General features: G+C 36.0%; 1 protein-coding gene across 1 annotated transcript; it reads left to right on the top strand.

Moving 5' to 3' along the window:
• The first annotated feature begins 4,259 nt into the window (after positions 1-4,259).
• Positions 4,260-25,584, top strand: LOC129899230 (uncharacterized). The gene is made up of 13 exons (XM_055974113.1): positions 4,260-4,668; positions 5,805-5,912; positions 6,061-6,087; positions 6,322-6,412; positions 7,527-7,570; positions 8,919-9,017; positions 13,554-13,611; positions 13,703-13,755; positions 14,237-14,338; positions 15,161-15,226; positions 23,425-23,546; positions 24,204-24,375; positions 25,182-25,584. Exons 1-13 carry the CDS (start codon positions 4,552-4,554, stop codon positions 25,242-25,244), a joined length of 1,122 nt encoding a protein of 373 aa, XP_055830088.1. The 5' UTR covers positions 4,260-4,551; the 3' UTR covers positions 25,245-25,584.
• Positions 25,585-25,701: the final 117 nt, after the last annotated feature.

The raw sequence follows: 25,701 nt of genomic DNA, 5'->3' as shown, positions 1-25,701 counted from the left end.
CGCATATAATGTAAACTTGTGGTCAATTAAGTAAGTTTATTATTTGAAATATTTTGAATTTGTGAAATTTCACTAAGTATGTTATTGTTGTTGTTTGTCTTATAAGCAAAAGCTACAATTTATACTCGATGAGCAACAAATAACGTGTCTCTATTACCATCATGCATAAGTTTTAACATTAATCAAAACTCGTGATCAACTGAACAAGTTCATTAAATTATAATATCCCGAGCTTTTGCCTCATTGGCAACATTGATTTATATTCATAACATATGCTCGATGAATCATAAAACTCAATAATATGGCAACCTTAGTCTCTCCAATTCTTATCCAACTCATATAGTTGGAGTAACTGGTAATGTTGCGGCCATTTGATCAGGAGGTCACGGGTTCAAGCCTTGGAAACAGCCTCTGGCAGAAATGCAAGGTAAGGCTGCGTACAACAGACCCTTGTGGTCGGGCCCTTCCTCGGACCCTGCGCATAGCGGGAGCTTAATTGCACCGGACTGCCCTTTTTTTATAGTTGGAACAAAGTATAATACGATATATTTTTGAATGAGTTCCTCGATGTATTTATAGGTTTGTGCTAGTTGTCGGCTCTTTAGGTGCTTGACGTGTTTTTTAATTAGAGAAATAAAACAGTATTATTATTTTATCTTATAATGAACCTACATAAGATTGTCCTTTTCTTAAAAAAGTGTTTTTGTTTGCATCCTAATTGAAAAATCTGTTAAATCTAAAGCTGGTCTCTATCAAAGCCTAGCTTCCCGGTGGAAAATCAAAATTTGAATAGAATGTAGTTCAAATTCAAACATTTAGGTGCATAAATTAGGTTACGACCTAGCCTAAATTATGAAGGTTTGAAGTTTTATTTTTAACTTAGGGTTTCAAACTTTAAGTTCGGATATAAAGTTGGTTCATAATAAAATCTGAATCTAGATTGAAAAAATTACTTGAGTGAGTACGGTATAATAAATAATTATTAATTTTAACGATACTTTTTATTTATTATCATTTATAGCAATACATAGCAATACATAGCAATATTATGATTAATATGCACTATGTATTAAAAGTGAACTATACATGTGATATAAATGTATTATGAGTATTTTAAAAATATATTATGTTTGCTTGGTAAGAAATTGACATAATATATTATAAGTGTATTAAAGTGTGTGATAAATGTATTATTCATTAATAAAATTTGTATTATAGGTATTTTATAAATTGTTATCTGTAATGTGCATTAAAACTACATTATAAATATATTATAAGTGTTTACTGAAAATAAAAATGTTATTGTTATAAATGATAAATATTTTTTAATATAGTATATCTATATAAGTTTCCCGATAATTTGATAAAATTTAAAGGGATAATTTTATTTATTTTTTAAAATTTAGTTATTACAAAATAATTTGACTTTACATTTATATTGTAAAATCAGATATGCTTCCCAACACCATCACAAGTGACTATCGAGCGTCATTTCTTCTTCCATTAAAATCAGGTGGTTTGAGGTACAGTAAAACCTTAATAAAATAATATTTGATAAAATAATAATCTCGCTAAATGAATATTTTTCTCTGATTTTGACTTGGGCCAATTATATTAAAGTAATTTTCTCGCTAAATACATTAGATAATAATTAAAAATAAAGTATTAAAGGCCCAGAAAAATATAAAGCAATAATTATTAGAATAAATCAAGAATTTATATATATATATATATATATATATATATATATATATATATATATATATATAATCAGTCAATAATACTAGACCCAAAATTATTTTTAAAAAAAATATGATTCTATAGTTGATTGTTTTTTCTTCCCACCAAAACAAAAATTAATCTCATCCTTAACTTTTTGAAGAGCAAACATAATTTCCGAAATATTTTGTCCGTGTTGTACCAAATAGTTTGATAATGTAGTCATTGCTTAAAATGCCTCATTTGACGATACATGTGGACAATGCTACTATCGTCTTGTTCAGGATCATTCTCATCATCATTATTCATTACAGATTGAATAATATCTTCATCTGTAGGTGATTCCATAACTGTATTATTCTCGTTAGGGTAGTTCAAAAGATGTTCAACATCCATTACATTTCTGTAGGCTAAATTAGAGGAAGATATTTTCTAAAATAATAAATATTTATTTTATGTAAAATTTCACTAAATTCGTTTAACTTTTCTAGATTTAAATAATAAATATGCAAAGAATACACTTTTTAGTTTCCTAGATTTAAACTTTTGAAATTCTTAATTCAAATATTTTTTTTCTTCTTATAGCACATACTGCAAAATTCTCTCTAAAATAATAAATATTTATTTATCGATAAATAAATATTTTATGCATTTATCGATAAATTAATAATTTTGATAAATGAATATTTTTTTTCGCTCCCAAGCATATGCATTTATAGAGGTTTTACTGTAATATGATTAGAGGTGTGCAAAAAATGGATTAATCGAATCGAAAAAAAGTGTTATGAATTTATTGTTATTGGGTTATTGGGTTAACGGTTATTTAATGGTTTTATAAAAAAAATATTGGGTTATCGGTTCGGTATTGATTTTTAATATTGAGTTTTTGGGTAAACCGATTATAACCTATTAAAATTATCATAATTTACTATTTTAATATTTACTCATAAACAAATATCAAACAAAAAATATTAATATAAATATATAATCATTATATCATACTATCAGTGCCCTAGACAATTCACACTACTTCGTAGTTCAAAGTGTATTGACCCTTTAGGCTTTACCGCTTTAGGTTCACAAAGTCAAAAATCAAAACCTAAAGAACTAAGAACGATGATTACAGTTTGCAAGTTGCAATTACAACATCAAAAGTTAGGCAACGCTAGTGTTGTGAGTTTGATTTCTCTGTTTTTTTTACTTCTCTTCTTCTCCCTTTTCAGATTTCTCTTCTTCTCCATACCCCACTTTCTCAAAGAAATTCAAGTACACTGGTAAAAAAAATTAGGAGATTACTTCATCCTAATTGGGGTTAAATTTGATGAGTATTTGAATTTTTTTCTTAAGAAATTCTTTTTTCTTTTTCAGTAATGTTCAAGATTTTCAAAAATTGTTGGAGAAGTCTTATATTTATTTTGAAAGCATTTTCTTATTGGTTAAATCGAAAATCAAACCATTAAAAACCAAAATTAGATAGATCGAAAACCCATAATAAATATCTTACTGATTTGTTTAGCGGTTTAGCATATTTAAAAATCGAAAATCAATAAATTGAATCGAACCGATCGATACACACCCTATGGTACATACTCGATCAACTTAATCCACAAGTCATTGGATTCCCTATTGAAATCCGAAGAAGAACATTTTTTTTTGAGGAAATTGTATAAATAGTTGTTTGGAGAATCACTATTCAAGGCATTTTAAAAAGTAACAAAAGATGGTAAAAAAAATTTCTCAAATCAAATTTAGGCTCACGACATTAAAATTGAAAATTCAAATGACATATTTATAAAATTATTTATCTTAATTTTGGTAGAATTGACCTTTTTCAGAGGAGATCTTACATTTTGATCCATTGATGACTCAAGACTTTTCTGGCTTTATTAATGACTTGAACTCACAAGTAGGCTGCGTATCGGTTGATTTAGTTCGGTTTTAAAATTTATCGATTTGACTTATCGGTTATCGATTTATAGATATGCCAAAACGTTATAGAATCAGTCAAATATTGATTTATCGGTTATTGATCATTATCAGTTCGGTTATCGGTTTAACCGTTAAAATTTAATAAAAAAAATTATTGAAATCACTTAGAAATAAAGTGACAAACCAAATGAACCATGACATGAGTTGATAAGTTGCGTCTTCCTCAAAAGCAAATGTAAAACATTGTATAATAATCAAGAGTTTGAGACAGCAAAAAATAAAAATATGAAAACTAAATTCTAAGTGAAAGACTTTATATACCGAATGGTAATAAATATAAATTATTAAGTTACTATTGGGTTATTGGTTAACCCGTTAAGAAAAAATCTTAAACTATTAAGAATCGATAACTCAATAATATAAAAAATAAAATTATTATCAAAATTGCTAAATCAATAATCCATTATTAATAAATTATTTTTTTTATTCAATTTATTAATTTCGATTCAATTTTATAGGTCTATCTAGAGAGACTTTTGTTTTTTTCTTGGTAGAATTGTTTATACTAAGACGCTTCATCATTGGTAAAATTAATTGTTTAATTTCGGCACTCCTAGGACGAAATACAACAAAGCCTGGCAGATCTCCTGGCTGAGAAATACTCAAGAAATCCCCTTTACAACAGTAGCGGAATTGGTGGGGAAAAGAGTGTGTGTGTGCGTGTGAGAGAGAGAGAGGCAGAAAAAGGAGCTCTCCACCTTCTCCTCGGTCTCTCCGTCGCATTTTCTATATCTCAATTTGTCTCGTTTGAAGCTCTCTCTTTATCTTCCATACTTTTTTGCTGTCCAAGTTGATTGGAGGAGTAATTTGGGTGGTTTTCTTCAGCGATCTCTTCTCCAAGAAATGTCCGCCATTTCGAATTTCACGGCAAATGGAGCTGCATTAAGAAAAGAATTACCTGGGGTTGGTTTGATTACTAACAAATTTCTGAAGACCAAGATTTCTGCACCATTCCAAAAGGTAATTTTATGAAACTGGAGCAATTTGTTCTGTTGTCTTTCTTTCCCGCTTTTCATCCAATTTGGACTAATGGGTAACCGATATATTTCTGCAACCATTACACCTTCGTTACAAACGATGTTGACATTCAAAAAGTTTCAATTTTTATGCTTTTTTGGTATCTTGCTTACGTGTTTTAGCATTATTAATGAACTATGTCATAATTCTAAACTAGCTGAGGTCTGCTCTATTCGGGCCAGTAGAAGAACATTTGTAGTAGTTTGATTATATGTATGCTGATTGCTGGCATCTATTTATCTAAATTCTCCTTCTCTATTCCTACATAGGACTGTGAATGCTCTGTGAATACAGGTGGACTTTTCCTGGTTTTAGTGTGACATTATAGAATTTGGTGGCCCTGGTTTCTTGCTAAAGCTGTTGGCCATTTCAGAGTTATTTTACTATTACTATTCTGTAGTGTTGTATGATGTTTTGTAAAAGTGACTGGAATAGTCTCAGACTCTTAAATAATGACATGTTTATTCTATTTCCAGAGTACTGTGTGAATTTGGTGACCCTGGTTTGAGCACCTGCGTGAGTGAAAGTAGTTACCCACTCCAGTCGTGCTATTCCTCTTTATAGCATATGAAGCTTTAAGTAAAAATTTCTTTTACTTCCATATTAATGACCGAGTTCATAAAGCTCTATGGTTTCCATGCTGTAGGGATAATTTTCTCTGTCTTTTTTTTTGTTTCTTTGTTAGTCCCTCCATTTCAAACTAAGGGGTGTTTTTACCTTTTCATTTTGTTTCAAAATAAGTGGTGTTTCACATAATCAAGAAGACATTAATGATGTTCTTCCAATTTTACCCATATTTAAATAAAAGGCGTTTTACATAGCGAAGAATTTACTAAAGAGCTACATCTTTTCAAAGGTATTTATTAAGGATAAGTTAGTAAAAGTACATCTTACTTTCTTGGAATGAGTAGTTTTCTTAAGGGGTGTGTCTAAACTAAAAATACTACTTATTTTGAAATGGAGGAAGTAATAATTTAGAATGTTACCTGGTGATTTGAATTTCACAAGTGATTCGATTTAAAATAATGAGTGGCTTTGCATGTTTTGAATAATGTTGTGATTCACTTTGCTCTTCTCAGGTGTCTCTTTTTCATTCAAAAAGGATGTTTAAAGGTTCAAATATAAGAATGACAATGGTGGATGAGAGACTTCCCAGCGGGAAGGTTGTTGTGCCATCTGAAGTGCTGGTAGTGGATCTGTGCTATGTCTCTTATTATTAAGTACTTATTTTGGAAAATTGGAGTTGACTTCTCTTATACTTTTGGTAAAATTGTTGAGACCTTCCATTGACGTGCAACTGAATCTACTACTGATGAGATAAACTTTTATATGCAGGCATATGAGCTTGTTCAAGGCGCAAAAGTAAGTTAATTTTTTTGTGGTGAAATGTAACTAATTTATGTAACTAAACTTGCTCAACTCTCTAGCTTGTTTACATTTTCATATGTTTTGTATATTCAATCATTTTTCAGTTGACTTCACTATTCATTAGTATGCTAAATAAACTAGTAGAATTGGTCTTTTCTCAAGCACATTAAATGTTTTTCTGCTGTTTGACACATATATGCCATTGACAATGGTAACTTGGATGTATAGGTAAAGTGGAGTTATATCATGGAGGGATCGTTGCCCGAACCACCAACTGCTGTTCTCTTGCATGGTATTCTTGGCAGCAGGAAAAACTGGGGTAATGACTCATTTAAAGATTTATAAAATTGTGGCACAACACACAAATTTCGCGTATTCACTGAATTATCATGATTTTTTCGAAGTGCCTTGTTTCTCAAATTCCTTATCCTTGTTTCTCAAAGCATATATTAACATGGCACGTGCAGCTTTCGGTCAAGCCTTCTTATGTAACTAGCAGGTGGAATTTTGCTTGAAATGAGAATAGTTCAAACGCCAGAATGTCTTAATGAAATTGATATCATTTCTAAACAGTGAGGAGTTGTAGAAACTAATTCACGTGCCATCTAATTCCCTTAACTTTCCAAATGGCACAGAATACTTTTTTTCTTTACCCATTCTGTATCTCTCTATGAAAATAAATTACCCATTCCGTATTTTCAACTGCACGGAGTAATGATATATGTCCTTTAGTATTCCATCTTAATGCTAAAAATAGCACAATTGGTACACCTAGTAGCAGCTGATGCTGGTAGAGTTCATTTTGTTTCAATTTTATTAGTGACTACTGATTAGAACTATCTTAGCTAAAATTCAGAAACTCTTTCTTGGATAGGAAGACCTTGCTTTCATTTAGCAGAAAAATTACGGGAGTGTTGTGACGGAAATACTGAAAAAGGAATTTCATATTTTTTTTTCTTTTCACCCAACCATGAACCAAGTTTCATGATGTATCATGCTTATTGCTCCCTGTGAATTCTCCTTTTATCTTCAAGTACAATGGGTTTACTCAAATTCTGTTTTTTTTCCTTTTTGTTTTGATATCTAGTTGTATTGCAAGTTTTTCTGCAATGTACTTCAGAATTCTTATATAGAACCTGTAGTTTGAGGAAACTCATATTGCAATAAAATGCAAAACTAATTGCTTGTGGGAAAGAATGATTTAAAAAGTGTCTCTATTGCTGGAGTGCAAGGGACATTCCACATCTTGTGGCATAGATGTTCTTATTTCCAGAGAGATTTACCAGTTAATTGCTGACTTACTATTGCTTATAGTTTTTTTTTTTTATTATTAATTTTTTATTTTTTTACTAATTCCTCCAATCTGCTTAAACAGAATTCCTGCTTCAAGCTTCTTATCATCAACCTTTTCCCTGACAATTTGAAATTTTCAGGAAGCTTTGCTAGGAGATTGGCTCAAGAATTTCCGAAATGGCAGGTAGTGTAGATAAACATTTATTCTTATCCCTTCTTATGTTCGTAGTATCTTAACGAACTTTGCATCATGTCTTGTCCCAATTGGGTGGGGAGTGTGTTTTATTGCATGTTGTTTACTGTTGGTTTGGGAAAACAATTTAGCCCCATCTTCTTCTATACTTGATTTGTGATGAATGAAGAGAAAGGAAGATTTGATCTGACATTAGTACCCTTGAGAGAGAGTTTTTTTTATATTCATAAAGCTTGGACACATTGAAAAGCTTCAAGAATGGTTTTTCCACATAAGCATAGATTAGAAAACACTCAGGCTGCTCAATTAGTGGTCAATGAAGTGGCAGGAGGTTCTCAGGTTCAAATCCCAGCAGAGACAAAAAACACTATGGTGATTTGTTTCCATCAATCTAAGCCTTGGTTGACAGAGTTACCCGTACTTGTGCTTGTAGAGGTAGTAGGTACTCAGTGGAATAGCTGAGGTGAGTGCAAGCTGCCCCGGAAACCACCGGAAAAATAATAATCATAGATTATATAAAAACAACACCTAAGTGTTTGTGTTAAACAGTGCACAAGTGCCCTCCTCTTCTCTGCTTTTCAATTCATTCCTATATTGAGCTGCTTACATTTTATAAGTAATATGATACGTCCTAGAATTTTTTCTTTTCAGTTGTTGTGAAGACAAATATAGGCACAAATTCGATTCCAAACTTCATAGAAGTCATTAATCAACATCCTTTAGAAACTCTTTTGGGAACAATTAGTTTGGAGCATAATTATGTTGGGGCTATTTTGTTTTGTGGGTAGGTGGGAGGCTGTATATGTCTAAGCATCAAGTCCTTGCCTGGAAACATTGCTCTCTTTTCATTGATTTATTTGAACAAAAAGCTAATATTAAAACAGATAATGAAGCTTTAGAAATTAAAACAAAAACATAGGTAATGGTAAGGTCTGCGTACATCCTACCCTCCCCAGACCCCACTTGTGGGATTTCACTGGGTATGTTGTTGTTGCTGTTGTTGATGTGCTTTATCACCCTTCTGAGAGATGCAACTAGAAACAGATTGTGATGTATTGCACTATTCTATGTGAGCTTCTTTGAGTTATCCTGAATATTTTTCATCAACTCTTGTAAGCTACTATCAATTGCGGTCACATCATTCTTAAACCTATCTTTTCTCCTCTTTGTGGGGATGTCATCTTGAATTCATTTGGTTTTGACGCCTTTCTCCAGTTGTAGTCCTCAAACTCACATTCTTCTCTTACTGATTGTCGATATCTTATGGTTGACTAGTTTTGATACGATATTTGGGTGATTTTGTTGCGGACAGGCTTACAGTAGATTTACTTTTCTGCAGTTTCTCCTGGTGGACTTGCGGTGCCATGGTGATTCAGCATCTCTAAAGAAGAGAGGCACACATACAGTTGCATCAGCTGCTCTTGATGTCTTAAAGCTGGTAAAGTTTCTTGACCATGACCTGCTGCACTCTGCACATACACATTTTCTTTAGTGTCATTTCTATGAAATCCGTATCAGTAAAGCTGTATAAGGCAACAACATATCAGTAAAACTGTATAAGGCATGTCTTGCACCTATTTCTTATTCTATCTTTCTGTTTTTTTACATCTTACACTAAGCTTTTTGTGGGGCAGGCATGTAAAATTTTGATTGAAATTAGCAGTCAAGTCCTTGAGACCTTGACTGGCTCCTAATTGATTAGTTCAAGTTTAGAAGAGCATGACCAATTACATTATTCTCAAAAATCATACATTATATATTTTTCTTTTGATATTGATAAAGTATTGTCTTTCTGCAAGTAGATATGGGGCTTGCATGCGTACTTGTGCATGCCTACATGTGGAAACATTAGCTATTGCCATGTCATCCAGGAGGCCCCTTTAGCAGCTGTATAACCGTTTCTTATCAGTAGGCCTCCATACCTACCATCAACTTTGTCCACCCAATCTATCCATCTATTCCCCAAATAAATTTCTGCTTTCCATTTTTGATTTCATTGAGGATCAATAGCCGCTCAGAATTCTTAGTTGCATCTAGATAATTGATATTGTTCCTTCCGTTATCGTTGAATTTTTTGCCCTCATAGTTGACTTGGAATTCTAATTCTTTCAGTTATATATCCAATTCCCTACTCTGTCCTTTTTTGTGGGATCTGTTCTCTACTTTGTCAAGTAGACAGCATTTATTATAATTGGGTTCTCCCCTTACTTGCCCAACTGCTTTCAAATTTTCAAAGAGCTTCTGTCACGACCCAAAAACTGAGGTCATGATGGCACACATCTCAAAACCCAATCTGATGTGTAACCCTAAAAATAAAATTCATACAAGACTTCCAAAGAGGAAAGTGATTCCACGATTTAAATAAAAAGAAAAAAAAAACAATGAAGAAATTATCCCAAAACCTGGTGTCATAAGTATAAAGAGCATCTAATACAAGGTTCGAATCTGAAGATACAACATAAGTCTCTGAATGATACAAAAGACTGAAAAATAAAGATAGACTAGTGACGATCCGAATTCTGGGACCTCACCACTAATCTGAGAATTACACAATCCGCTAGAATATTAACTGCCACGTGGGGTACCCCGACTAGTATCTGCATCAAAAAGGGACACAGAAGTAGGGGTGAGTACAATTCACATGTACTCAGTAGGTTTTAGCTGACTGAGTATAAGGAATTAATCAAACCTATGAAATAAACTAAGGAACGCTTCCACCTGCATATAGAAAAGTCCCACTTCGGCATCGGTGCCGCCAGTTTATATATATAGTGGCACGAATAAAGTATAATAACAACTCATAATCACAATTAATCAAATAATTCAAGCAGCACAAATGTCAATGCAATATGATGATGCAATGATGTGGTGGTACGGTGGAATCAAGACTGTCGCACAGCCTGTCGTATACACCTGCCGAGCTGTGCTACCAAGCAGGACCCATGGGGGTCTCGCAGACCATATACCTCAATCACAATATCTCATTATCCTTGCCACCTCCTCGTGGTCAAGGGATCACAATGCATCCACTACCCTGCCGGAAAACTACCTCGGTCAGGGACTCAAGATACAAAGGTTGGGATCACAATGCATCCACTACCCTACCGGAAAACTGCCTCGGTCAGGGACTCAAGATACAAAGGTTTAAAGGTGTTTCATTTTCTTTCTCAAAAAGAATTTTCATATTTCTCAACTTCCCATGTTTCATGATGTGATGAATGAGGATGAATGCATCAAAACACATATGCATGAAAGTAATAATCAACTCACATGTGGTATAATGTTCAAAGTTCTCAAAACTTAACCTACACATGATATTCACCCTCAATAAATAGTAACGGGAAGAACACACTTTCATTTAAATATTCATTCCTTTCTCAACAATATTTCAATACTCAAGTATGCTCAAAACCCCCAACTCAATCTCTCAGGCGGCATCACAAGTCAAATAATATACTCAAGCCTCTCTCTTAGGCAAATCATAATTCACATGCTCTCAAAGCAAATAAGATAACAAATAAGGCCCCCACACGGGCTATGTAATACAAATAAACCCCGTCACGGCAACACATTAATAAATAAGCCTCCACACGGACATCATAATATATATAACATTCTCAACTCATACTACAACCCCATCCCAAAGTCTATAACATATGAATGATTAATTACCCCATCTCAATCTCAAAGAAAGATAGCCAAACCTACCTCAATTGCCGAAACCGCACTCGAATACCTCCACCGGACAAGTAACTCTCGAATTCAGCGCTCGGAATGACAACCCACTATCAACAATGAAACATACACGTCACAAGGAGTCCAATGACACCCATATTGATAGGTTTCGGAACCGGGGGTAAAATGGTCCAAAAATTAACTATTTTCGAAAAGGGTCAAATCTGTAAATTTATTGAACAATCCCATTCTATTGGTAATAAGGAACTCATGGTTGAAAAACCCATAAAAATAGAGCTCAAAACGAGTTGGAAATCACAATTTTCCTTAAATTCGGATTAGGGAAGAAACAAGGATTTTTGGAGTTTGAAACTAAAATTTAAGAGTTAAAATCGTCAAAAACTTAATGAAAAAGGAAGGTTTTAGGTCAAAAATCACTTACCCAACACTTTGCCTCGAAAATCTCTTCTCAAATCACCTCAAGGAGTTCAAGAACTCAAACAAATGTTGAAAAATATTGAAATGAGAAGAAAGGGGCATTTTCTGCCCAAAAAGTTACTGTTCACGCGTGTTACTGTTCACGCGTGTTACTGTTCACGCGTGTTTTGTACAAATTTACGAAAATCACCCTCAAGGTCATTACAGCTTCAAACCCATGAAAGTGAATCTTTCTTCACCCATCTAAAGGCATCACATCTACTGTTGGTCTTACAATGACTTGCATGTCTTTTTAGTGGTCATACCAATGTGGTAATAAAGTGTCAACCATAGTGTTGACTTAATGAACATTTGTTGATCATCGAGTGATATTCTGATTCCTATGCATTTTCACTATATGTGTTGTTTGGACTGAATCACAAGATTTCTGAGTGTTAGTAATCTCTTTGCTCCCCTTGGCTTGATTGGTCTAGGCGATTGACCTGTGCAACCTAGGTTGAGAGGCCAAGATAGTGGCAGCATGTGATTTTTCCACATCAGCTAGAACCTCACAATTTCTCTTTGATAAGGTAAATAATTTTATTAATATTGGGAAATCTCCGTATATAAGAAGTAGAGAAACCTACACTAAAATATGGTTCTCTACAAAAGTCACCCACTCATCTATACAAACAAGAACCCATTTCTGCAACAAAAGAAACTAGAGACAAGAGGCTACCTTTCACATGTACAAATCACTCCGACCCCTTCGAAAGCTCTCTTTTCCTCCACACAACCCACATAAGAGCTAGTGGGATTACATCCCATACCTTAGATCTTCTCTTTCTTCTTTTGAAATTCCAGCTGTGAAATACCTCCTTTACCGTACTCGACATAACCCACTGTATTCCAAACAAATTCAGAACCTCCTACCACAAGCACGTAGCAAATATGCAATATAATAAGAGGTGATCCACATCTTCTCCCCGAACTACACATATAGCACCAGTTCACATCTACACTTTTCTTCGTTCCCTTATATACATCTCTGATAAGTGTTCTGGCCAATTATCTTTTGGCTCATTTGTAAATTTGGTCTAAGATGCTGCATTTTAAACACAGGATTATATCTTTGGTGTGATAAGGCTAGTTTTAATTTGAATTAAATATGGGTCCCACGGACCTGTACAAGATGTCCTCTACGCATGCTTGACACATGTGGCCCTTCCCTCTGTGTTTGTGTGACATTGGCGGTGTCATACAATTTCCGGTGATCAACTTTTTTTCACCCATGTTATAGATTCAACCCGAATCAGTTTTTGTTACCCTCTTTTATGGTAAGAGACACGAAAACAGGCTTGGCATAACAACTATTAGTAGAGGCACTTATAAAAAAATACTTTTAATTGGGGCACTTGCAGTACTCGATCACCGTGTTTATGAATAATCGGGAACGATTTCCAAGTGGTTTTATAACTTGCCCATTTTGAAACTATGAAGTATTTTTGGATGCAAGAGCAAGCACAATTGCTTGTCTTTTTCTTATTGGCCTGTTTTCTTTTAGCGACTTATGCTAATGGTTGATTCCATATCACTGAATCATTGGCCAACGTTCTCCATGGGAATCTATACACTCTCTCAATATTTGTAAAAGAAAAAAATTGCTTACGTGCTGTTAAATATTGCTTTATCCTGTAATACAGGGACAATTGATGATATACCATGTCAGTTCAGTGTTGTGTCACTTATGATTCTCCTGTCTTTCTGATTTTTGGTTGGGTCAAATGGTTCCCCATTTTGCCTCTTCACTTCTTGCCTGAGATGGTAACACGATTATGATAACACATTGCTTGGCCTCAATCTTTGTTTCTTCTTTGTCTAGCTTGGCCAGCTCAGACTGACTCCCCGAGTTGTAGTTGGTCACAGCTTTGGAGGAAAAGGTAACCTTTAGCTTATTACATTAGAAAGCTACTAGGAGAAATCAATTGATATTTTGTTGTTTAGACATTGATCTTTCTTATCAATATGCAGTTGCATTGAGCATGGTTGAGCAGGTTGCAAAGCCCCTTGCACGGCCAGTTAGAGTAAGTATTCTATATGAAAACTCTAACAGCATGCTTGCAGTAATATCAAGCACAATTTGGATATAAGTTGGAACTTGTGAGTGGTTAAAGCTATGTTAAAAACTCAGTTATGGCAGTATATACCATTTGGTTCACAGCTCTCTCATTTTTAATTTGTGATTTGGTAATTGGTCTTTACGCATAAGTATCCCGTAAGAAAATTCTATAAGCGTACTTGAGGTAATATCAAACACTCTTTCAATATAGCTTAAACTCGTGTGGTTACAAGTAATGTTAAAAACTCAATGAAGGCAATATATACCATTTGCCTCTCAGTTCTCTCATTTACATATGATGATTTTGGTAATTGGTTTTCAGGGATGATAATATTTCTTTTCAGATGCATTTTCTTTGGTCTTGCAATCTATTTTGCCATCCTTTCTTCTGTTTTTTTCTTTCCACTCTGAATTCTTTGAAGTAATTCAAACTAATTGGGTCATAGGTCTGGGTTCTAGATGCTACTCCAGGAGAGGTTCGAGCTGGTGCAGATGGAGATGATCATCCAGCGGAATTGATATCATTTCTGAGTAAATTACCAAAAGAGGTGAGTGCTTCGATTTAAGTTTGTATAAAAATCGTTTCAAAAAAAAGTTTGTATAAAGATGTCGCCATGTATATTGCTTTACATGAACCTTAACAAACTTTATGCTCTCTTACTGTCAACTCTCCATGATATCTTTAGTGTGTAAATCTAGATGTGTTCCTTTTAGACTTTTGAGAAGAAATTGGGATGGGATGTACAGTGGGCCTTAGCTTGATCATTCTCTGATGTGTAAAGTTTTAAAAAGGCAGAATAGGAGTGCATCCTGGAGAATGAAAATTTCTTGTAAAGTGCGCATTGTTTTTGTCTTTTTTTGTGTGTGCTTCTGGAGTCGGAGGACATCACTTGTAAAGATATTTGATCAAAATTGTGGATGGCTGCTCCTACATATAAAGTTGAGATTTGCTTAATTCTTGTAAACAATGGCTATCTCCCTCTTTGGTAATAAATGTTTCACCTGTCCAAAAAGAATTGGCGAGAACTACTTTAGGTTTAAGATATGATTGATATTTAATGTGATTTACTTGCAACGATAAAGTAGTTTTTGGTGGGAAAAGCTTGTCCCTTAGTTTGGAAGTAGAAGATGAATATGTACCACTGTGCCAGAGCAATGGAGAACAAGCCTTTCCCCTTCATATTTCAGCTTCCTTCTTGACTAATTCTTCTGTTCTTGCATGTTGATATTGTTTGCAGGACCTTTGGTTTATAACTTGAAATAGCATATAGCATCGTATTCTCGTCTCTCTCTCTTAATTTTATTACTGATATATTCACATAATTTGTATTGACATCAACCCTTCTTATGAATAATATTTTTCAAGGAAGGTCTCTTCAAAACGAGATATTGTGGAGGCTCTTATACAAGAAGGTTTTTCCAGGGATGTAGCACAGGTATCCCCTGGCCTCACATATTTTTCTTTCTAGGAATTCTGTAAGGTTTAACACTTAAACTTCGACTTTGCAAACTTAAATTGCTGTATAAGCTAAGGCATTTCTGCATCATCTAGTGAGGCACTGAGCTTGATATTAACTGAGGAATGAGATGTCAGAAGTTTGTTAGAAACATTATAAATGTACTTCTTTAAGTTGTTATAATGTGTTCCAACCTTCTCAGTGCACGGAGAGCGAGCCAGTATATATTTCTTGACTACTGTGATAGGAAAAGTGAATGATGGTTTAGTAGGCAGAGTACCAGAGGATAAGTAGTCCAAATAAAAAAAGGAAAAAAAAACTATACTATAAGAGTGAGCTCCCCAGTCTCTTAAGTATCTTGTAATGGACCTATAGCCTTGGTATGAATGGCAGGAGAATACCCTATCTCAAAGCCCCTGACATGTCTACCTGGGTCCTGAAAAGATACATTGTTCTTTTGTAATGATATGCCAATCTGGAAACAATTGCCGACCTTGGGGAGAAACTTCTAATTTTACAATACCTTAAGAGGATACATGTGTTAAAAAATTAGAGGATGTGTGCTTATCCTTCCAATATAAACAGTGGTGGACTTTCAGATCAAAGAAGACACTATGGGGGGAATTCCTTAAAGCAAAATACTGCCAAAGGGCTCATCCAGTCATAAAAAAGTGGGACACAGGACAGTCCCTCATGTGGAAGCACATGACGATCAATAAAAAAGATATTGAGCCTCATACACAATGGAGAATCAAGTCTGGAACAAGCAGCTTGTGGTGGGATGATTGGTTAGGGGTAGGTCCATTAGCTTACCACAATGAAAGTCTCCCTAGATTGAATAACACTACTGTCTCTGAACTAATGGAGAATGGAGGATGGAAGGCAGAGGAAGTAAGGAAACATGCACCCCCTCAGCTGGTGTGCAAAATTCTCAGCACTCCCATTAGCTATATTCCAAATATGCAGGATCAAGCCATCTGGAAGCCTAACTCTCATGGCAACTTCACTTGTGCATCAGCTTGGGAGTTAGTAAGAAAGAAAAAGACAAGATCTCTCACTAACAGCAATATATGGCACAATAGCATTCCTTTCAAGGTCTCTTTTCTTTTGTGGAGAGCGTTCAGACTTAAGCTACCCACAAATGACAGAATTGTGGCCTTTGGACAGGAGCCTGCTGCATGCTCTTGCTGCTATAGAGCAGGTCTTGATGATGTAGACCATATCCTTGTTTCAGGCTACTTTGCACAACATATTTGGAAGCACTTCTCAGGGTACTGGGGTCTACAACACAGCAACACTCCTCTAAAAAACCTATTGATGAGGTGGTGGCTAATCAAAACTAACAATGAGCTACATAAGTTAGTAATGCAAGCCACCCCCATTTTTGTGTGTTGGAATCTATGGAAGAATAGATGTGCATGCAAGTATGGAGGCAAGAAGTCCAATGCTACTAGAGTAATATTCTCAATATCCAAAGATCTATATATGCTTATCTCTACTGTGTATCCATATATTGATTTGCCAAGTAAGTGGGCAGATTTGGTTACCATGTTTGAAAAAAGCCAACATGAGTTGAGAATAACCAAAGTATGCTGGACTAAACCACAACCTACAATGATCAAGCTCAACACAGATGGGAGTGTCCTTAACAATCCAGGGAAAATAGGGGCAGGGGGCATTCTTAGGGACCATAATGGGGTGTTAATATATGCTTTTGCATCTCCACTAGGCTTTGGTTCTAATAACCAAGCTGAAGTGCAGGCAACACTTATTGGTATTCTGTGGTGCTTACAACATGGATACAGCAGGGTAGCCCTTGAAGTTGACTCTGAACTTCTAATCAAGTGGCTTAAACAAGAAGTTAAACCTCCATGGAACATTATTACTTATATTACTGAACTGCAGGTATTGGTTAGCAAACTGGAAACTTTCCAGTGCAGGCATATCTTTAGGGAAGCTAATTACACTGCAGATTCACTCTCAAAGGAAAGCCACATGAAAAGCTATACACAACACTACTACAACTTTCAACAGCTTCCAAGAGAGACCAAGGGACACTACAAAATGGACAAAGCTGGCATGGCTAGCTTCAGGAGAACTAAGATGAAGAAGATCAATCAACCACCTTGAAGGAACTTCTTCATACCTTGTAATATTAGCTGATATAAATAAATAATGATAATCAGGACCATTGTAAAAGGGAGAGTCTCCCTAATTTACTGCTTTTATAGAATAATCTCCATACCATTAGATTTAGGGGTTAGAGTAGCTATCTCTTCCTTTCTTTTCCTTTTGCATATGCAGGTAGTTGCAGGTCTGGAAAATTTCAGGGTGAGCAGCAGCATGTGGACCTGTCCAAAGGCCTCCAATCTTTGCAGGGTTTCAGAAAATACTATATTGACAAGGCCCAAGAAGTTTCAGCCCAAACGGATAATTGGAGACGTTAGGCGAGCGACATTGAAAAATTCAGCTGCCTTAAGCCTAAAGAGAGGGCCTTTAGTAATTTGGATCCTCCAACTTGGGAAACAAGCCTTCAAACTTTGCATGGCTAAAGAAAAGGATATGTATGCAAACCTCATGAAGTTTCAGCTCAAAAGGATAATTGGAGACGTTAGTCGAGCGACTTGGAAAAAGATAACAGTCTCCAAAGCTCTTACTGAGGTACCTTCTTTATTGCTAGTTTGTGCAAGTTCTTTTTTGGTTGGATTTGTTTGTTGTATTATTGCAGGTTGCTGGAGTGATATAACAACTTTCTTTAACAACAAATACATAGAGAAAACCTCAAATACAACTTCCAAACACCCTGTAACATCTAAGCTTCAGCAGGCTAAGATGTGCAGGGTGTGTAGCAGCATGAGGACATGCACCAAGGCATCCAAACTTTGCAGGATTGCAACAATTACTATTATGACTAGGCCCAAGAAGTTTCAGCTCAAACGGATAATTGGAGACGTTAGGCGAGCGACCTTGAAACAATCAGCTGTCTTAAGCCTAAAGAGAGAGAAATTTGCTATATGGAAGCTCCAACTTGGGCAAAAAGCCTTCAAATCTTACAAGGCTAAACAAAAGGCTATATGTGCATACCTCATGAAGTTTCAACTCAAACGGATAAGTGGAGACGTTAGTCGAGCGACCTTGAAAATCCTAACAGGCTCCGAAATTCTCTTTGAGATCCATTCTTTTCTGTTAGCCTATACAGGTCTTTGCTTGTCTTTGGTTATTTGCTGTGTAGTTGCAGGTTGTTGGAGATATACACCAACATGCTCTAACAACAAATACATAGAGGACACCACTGATACAAGACTCTCCATGACTGAAACAAAAGGATGGTGCAGAAATGGAGACCCCTCTTGGTTTTGGTGCTTGTTTGGTTGTCTGTATTCCTTTGATTGTTTTTGTTTAGGTGCAACAACTACTGGGGAACCACACACAAAGAGGGGTCTCCATTTCTGCACCATCCTTTTGTTTCAGTCATGGAGAGTCTTGTATCAGTGGTGTCCTCTATGTATTTGTTGTTAGAGCATGTTGGTGTATATCTCCAACAACCTGCAACTACACAGCAAATAACCAAAGACAAGCAAAGACCTGTATAGGCTAACAGAAAAGAATGGATCTCAAAGAGAATTTCGGAGCCTGTTAGGATTTTCAAGGTCGCTCGACTAACGTCTCCACTTATCCGTTTGAGTTGAAACTTCATGAGGTATGCACATATAGCCTTTTGTTTAGCCTTGTAAGATTTGAAGGCTTTTTGCCCAAGTTGGAGCTTCCATATAGCAAATTTCTCTCTCTTTAGGCTTAAGACAGCTGATTGTTTCAAGGTCGCTCGCCTAACGTCTCCAATTATCCGTTTGAGCTGAAACTTCTTGGGCCTAGTCATAATAGTAATTGTTGCAATCCTGCAAAGTTTGGATGCCTTGGTGCATGTCCTCATGCTGCTACACACCCTGCACATCTTAGCCTGCTGAAGCTTAGATGTTACAGGGTGTTTGGAAGTTGTATTTGAGGTTTTCTCTATGTATTTGTTGTTAAAGAAAGTTGTTATATCACTCCAGCAACCTGCAATAATACAACAAACAAATCCAACCAAAAAAGAACTTGCACAAACTAGCAATAAAGAAGGTACCTCAGTAAGAGCTTTGGAGACTGTTATCTTTTTCCAAGTCGCTCGACTAACGTCTCCAATTATCCTTTTGAGCTGAAACTTCATGAGGTTTGCATACATATCCTTTTCTTTAGCCATGCAAAGTTTGAAGGCTTGTTTCCCAAGTTGGAGGATCCAAATTACTAAAGGCCCTCTCTTTAGGCTTAAGGCAGCTGAATTTTTCAATGTCGCTCGCCTAACGTCTCCAATTATCCGTTTGGGCTGAAACTTCTTGGGCCTTGTCAATATAGTATTTTCTGAAACCCTGCAAAGATTGGAGGCCTTTGGACAGGTCCACATGCTGCTGCTCACCCTGAAATTTTCCAGACCTGCAACTACCTGCATATGCAAAAGGAAAAGAAAGGAAGAGATAGCTACTCTAACCCCTAAATCTAATGGTATGGAGATTATTCTATAAAAGCAGTAAATTAGGGAGACTCTCCCTTTTACAATGGTCCTGATTATCATTATTTATTTATATCAGCTAATATTACAAGGTATGAAGAAGTTCCTTCAAGGTGGTTGATTGATCTTCTTCATCTTAGTTCTCCTGAAGCTAGCCATGCCAGCTTTGTCCATTTTGTAGTGTCCCTTGGTCTCTCTTGGAAGCTGTTGAAAGTTGTAGTAGTGTTGTGTATAGCTTTTCATGTGGCTTTCCTTTGAGAGTGAATCTGCAGTGTAATTAGCTTCCCTAAAGATATGCCTGCACTGGAAAGTTTCCAGTTTGCTAACCAATACCTGCAGTTCAGTAATATAAGTAATAATGTTCCATGGAGGTTTAACTTCTTGTTTAAGCCACTTGATTAGAAGTTCAGAGTCAACTTCAAGGGCTACCCTGCTGTATCCATGTTGTAAGCACCACAGAATACCAATAAGTGTTGCCTGCACTTCAGCTTGGTTATTAGAACCAAAGCCTAGTGGAGATGCAAAAGCATATATTAACACCCCATTATGGTCCCTAAGAATGCCCCCTGCCCCTATTTTCCCTGGATTGTTAAGGACACTCCCATCTGTGTTGAGCTTGATCATTGTAGGTTGTGGTTTAGTCCAGCATACTTTGGTTATTCTCAACTCATGTTGGCTTTTTTCAAACATGGTAACCAAATCTGCCCACTTACTTGGCAAATCAATATATGGATACACAGTAGAGATAAGCATATATAGATCTTTGGATATTGAGAATATTACTCTAGTAGCATTGGACTTCTTGCCTCCATACTTGCATGCACATCTATTCTTCCATAGATTCCAACACACAAAAATGGGGGTGGCTTGCATTACTAACTTATGTAGCTCATTGTTAGTTTTGATTAGCCACCACCTCATCAATAGGTTTTTTAGAGGAGTGTTGCTGTGTTGTAGACCCCAGTACCCTGAGAAGTGCTTCCAAATATGTTGTGCAAAGTAGCCTGAAACAAGGATATGGTCTACATCATCAAGACCTGCTCTATAGCAGCAAGAGCATGCAGCAGGCTCCTGTCCAAAGGCCACAATTCTGTCATTTGTGGGTAGCTTAAGTCTGAACGCTCTCCACAAAAGAAAAGAGACCTTGAAAGGAATGCTATTGTGCCATATATTGCTGTTAGTGAGAGATCTTGTCTTTTTCTTTCTTACTAACTCCCAAGCTGATGCACAAGTGAAGTTGCCATGAGAGTTAGGCTTCCAGATGGCTTGATCCTGCATATTTGGAATATAGCTAATGGGAGTGCTGAGAATTTTGCACACCAGCTGAGGGGGTGCATGTTTCCTTACTTCCTCTGCCTTCCATCCTCCATTCTCCATTAGTTCAGAGACAGTAGTGTTATTCAATCTAGGGAGACTTTCATTGTGGTAAGCTAATGGACCTACCCCTAACCAATCATCCCACCACAAGCTGCTTGTTCCAGACTTGATTCTCCATTGTGTATGAGGCTCAATATCTTTTTTATTGATCGTCATGTGCTTCCACATGAGGGACTGTCCTGTGTCCCACTTTTTTATGACTGGCTTTTTTATGACTGGATGAGCCCTTTGGTAGTATTTTGCTTTAAGGAATTCCCCCCATAGTGTCTTCTTTGATCTGAAAGTCCACCACTGTTTATATTGGAAGGATAAGCACACATCCTCTAATTTTTTAACACCTGTACCACCCTCCTCAACAACAACTCCAAAGATGCTGACTGATACAGCTCCAAAGCTGCTGACTGTTACACTTCTTTCCATTTTTCATCCTCCATAGCTGCTATAATCATGATCTTGAAGTTGATGCATCCTTCCATCTGGACTCACTTGGTACGACAAGACGAGAAAGGGCAAAGATGAAAAGAGCTTCTTCACCCCATGCGAGATAGAAGGTTCATATACTTGTTCTTCTTCAATTTAGCTATGTATGGTACGTAGCATAGTTGAATAGGACTAGTGTAGGTTACTTTCTTGTCTTCTCATGGAAGGGGAGAGTCTCCCTCATTTATGCTTTCTTAGTCGACTTGTATCGGGAGGAGTCCTCTCATAGGTTTACTGCTTTCTAGTTATAGATAGCTCCTTTTGCTACGGGGATGAGTTAGCCGACCTTAATAGGTTAGCCGACTTATGAACCAACATAGGATCGGAGGTAAGGTTTATGTCCCCCTCCTTGTATTTTTCTATTTTATTTTTATGTTAAGGCTTGGGGGTGATGCTCAACCCCTGACTGTGCACGAGAGGTGGGAGCCTCGTGTAGGGTCTGTTCCCATAAAAAAAAAAACTAATTCAGTCCTAAAAAAAAAAAAAAAAAAAACTATTACAGTCCTTTACAGTAGCAATCAATCTCTTCCACCTTTCCTTTCTAAAACGAGCTTATAGAAAAACATTGGAGTCTTGTTTTTCCATATTATTTATTGGACATGACATTCTTGAATTTTTTTGATCAGGATAGGAGACACAATGTTTCAGACTCTCCACCATTCAATATTTAGACTTGTCTTTGCTCAAATCTGGATTTAGAATTAATGGTCCACGAATTCAGAATTCTTGTGCACCTGTTCTTCTAATGCAGCGAGTTTGATTCCTTTATATACACATAGGATTCGTTTGGTATGCTCGACAAGCATAGATAGTCCAAGAATAAAAATTTAATATTGCCTTATCCCTTGTTTGGTTCTAATCCTAGATAAGTTATAGCAGAACTAAAAAGGGTTAAGTAGAGGGTCCCCTCACACCTTCGTCGCTCGTTCGGCCTTGGTCTAGTATCATTTTGTTAAAAAAAAGAGAAGTTATGGCAGAACTAGCAATTAGTACCAAAATAAGTTATCCTTGCTAGAGGGCGGAATAATAGTACTGGAATTAGTTATATCCGGATAAAACAATGAAAATGACAAAAATACTCCTGAGGTCCCTCAAACCCTTTGTCTACTAAATAAGATGGTGAGTATTTTTGTAGATAAACAACTTCTTATAAATTATACAATGCATGTTATTTTTAATACAACAAACTAAACAATCAATAAGAAACAAAATCAAGATAACTAATTGCATCATAACTAATTTCAACATAACTTGGACCCATAATCTCTATTCCTTTTCACTTAATATATAAGGTTAGAGCTAGGCATAGAGGATTTGGCCAAACCTACTGCGTCTACACTAGTTACGCCTCTTCCTTCACTACGCGAAGTGGATGACCTCATCGCACAAACATTTAACACTATTTAGTTGGTGCAAGAAAAGGTTTGAATAGAAGAGGGGAATTCAGTCAAGGGCAATGCATTTAACACTAGTGCACGGTCCAAAACTTGGTGGATGCCCAATTCTCTACCCCGTCTCCATTAGAATACCAAACTTTTGTCCAAGGCCGCGGTCAAACTTGTGAGTAAAGTAGCATGTAGTTGTTTGTAAAATAAATTTTAGTAAATGAAGTATATCATGCAGTATGTTTGACTAAAAATTCATCTATTAAGGCCATCATCCTGCCGAACATTATATTACCATATTTCTAACTGTTAATTTGCTTGCACATGAGACACTAATTGGCCCAGTTCTCATTTTTTTAACTGGCGGTTTCCTTATGTAACTTTTGCAGTGGGTGGTAACTAACCTTCGTCAAACCAACACTGCTGGTTCATCTCCTTCACCTTTATCATGGGTGTTTGATCTCAAGGGTATTGCTGAAATGTATCAATCATATGAAGAAACAAATCTGTGGTAGGTTGCTCATGTCAGTTTTAAGTATGAGGATTTTAGAATGATCATTCTTTTGGCTTCTTGTTCATTCCTTAACCATTACAAGTGTATACCAGTTTCCCGATACTGGAGTAGTCTGGACACGTACTAGTAGTGGTTCAACAAATCACGAACATGCACACCCTCTTTATCTTGTTGCTATTAATTAAATCAAAAGATTTAAGAAAAAAAATGGAAATATTGATAAGTTGCAGGATATTTTTTGACAAGATTAAATTTCAACACTAATATAAGAATAGCAAGATGATCAGGAAATTTCAATGAATGCTACGGGCAATGTACTGGAGGACTGGTCGCTCAACTCAATACGTAGCATGGCAATAGAAAAAATATAAAAGGAAAGTGGAATATCTGGTATTATTAGAGCCTAAAAAATATCAAGTATTGCAATGCTAAGAATAAATGTGCACCGTATTAACATATTTTATTCATATGATAATGAATGTGTAGCTTTTGCAAGGTGTAAATTCAAGTTAGTTAAATACTTTAGTCATAGGTGAATGTGTCAATGATTTATTTCACATCTTTTTTGTTTTTTGTTTTTGTCACCAAGCTTCTGGTGGATCAAATGCTTCATTCTCCGGAAAAAGAGGAAATCCTAATTGCAAGATCTTGCAGGAAAATTGTGGAAGATGTTCCTCGGGGTGTGCATGTTAACTTTTTGAAAGCAGAAAGAAGTCTGCATAGGTGGGCCCTTGAGGATATCAGAAGAATCCATGTTGCTGAGGAACAGGCTGTAGAGGAAGGAGGTGGAGTCGAAATGCATGTCCTCGAAGATGCAGGTCACTGGGTAGGTTGCTTCTTTCCTACACATTTCTGCTGTATATATATTTCAAGTTCTCAAGATGCAAAGTGTTTTCCATTTTAAGATGCACATCACATTTGGAAGCTGGTAATTTATCATTCCTCCCCCCTTTCAAATTATGTAGTGTAGTTTGACTAGTATTGGAGATAAGACGGAAAGAAAGATAAAAAGACTTTTGGAACTAGTGGTCTTGAACATGTCATGAGATTTCTCTGGCTATAAAAGCATGCCATTTAGGTAAAATGAGAATTTTAAAGTTGTCTCTAAATATAGAAATGTGTAATTCTTTTTGATACGATCTAACTCCTCAGGTTAGCGGTTCCAATCGAGATTGGGAATAGCCGGGATAGCTCAGTTGGTAGAAGGAAATAATGCCACATAAAATGGAGGGAGTACCTAGGTTGACTTGAGTTCTTAAAATACACGATGAGTTATTTCTCGGGGACTGATGGCCTCATCATTCCTTCCAGTGTCGGGCTATGTACCCTCTGCTCCCAAACTGATGATATAGAGAATAAGCTAACCTGATTGAATAAAAAAATAACTACTTTTCAGTGTTATTTGAAGTGATTAATAGATGACATTATTATTATTGATATCATATTCTGCATCTTTTGCTTCCCATTATATGGCTTTGAACCATGTAAAGCATAACTTCTAAGAAGGCAATTATCATTCTGACACAGAAAACAATGAAGTTAGGGTACATTTTGTTTGCTGTTTACAGAAATTGCACAATTATGCATCACGTGATCGTTATCCTAATGACAAGTTTCTATCTTTTTTTCCAGGTACATGCTGATAACCCAGATGGGCTATTCAAGATCCTTTCATTTTCCTTCCAAGGATTTTAGGCTCAAGGAATTCTGGCATTGGTCATATGGCCTGGAATATCGGTTGTGAACCCCTTGGAACCTATAGATTGCAGAAAGATCCATTTTTTTGTAGCATAGTGTATATCATCTCATTCATTGTGATTTGCTCGTTGTTGACTGTGATGTGCAGAAATTAGATTGGTGAGGCTATTTCACCTTTAAAGCTGAGTACACGATTCAAAATTGTGCAGAGAACTTCCTTTACCAGTTGTCCCCTGTTGGGTCATTAAACACCAGCTTTACTGGGTAATTTCCCCTCTAAATGTAAGAGAACTTATCTTCGTCAAGCGAACATGATTCTACCAATTCATACATCAAATGACATTCTGGAAAACTGAGCACCACCAAGTATTTATTTGCAAATCGTTTCTCTGACTTGGGTATATAAGGTTTGTTGGTGGCAAGATCGGCATACCTTCTAGGTGAAAGACTAACC

The sequence above is a fragment of the Solanum dulcamara genome, chromosome 8, assembly GCF_947179165.1.
Source record: "Solanum dulcamara chromosome 8, daSolDulc1.2, whole genome shotgun sequence".
Classification (NCBI taxonomy): Eukaryota; Viridiplantae; Streptophyta; class Magnoliopsida; order Solanales; family Solanaceae; genus Solanum; species Solanum dulcamara.
Note: the sequence above shows the minus strand (reverse complement) of the source record. Positions and strands in the feature narration are given on the sequence as shown.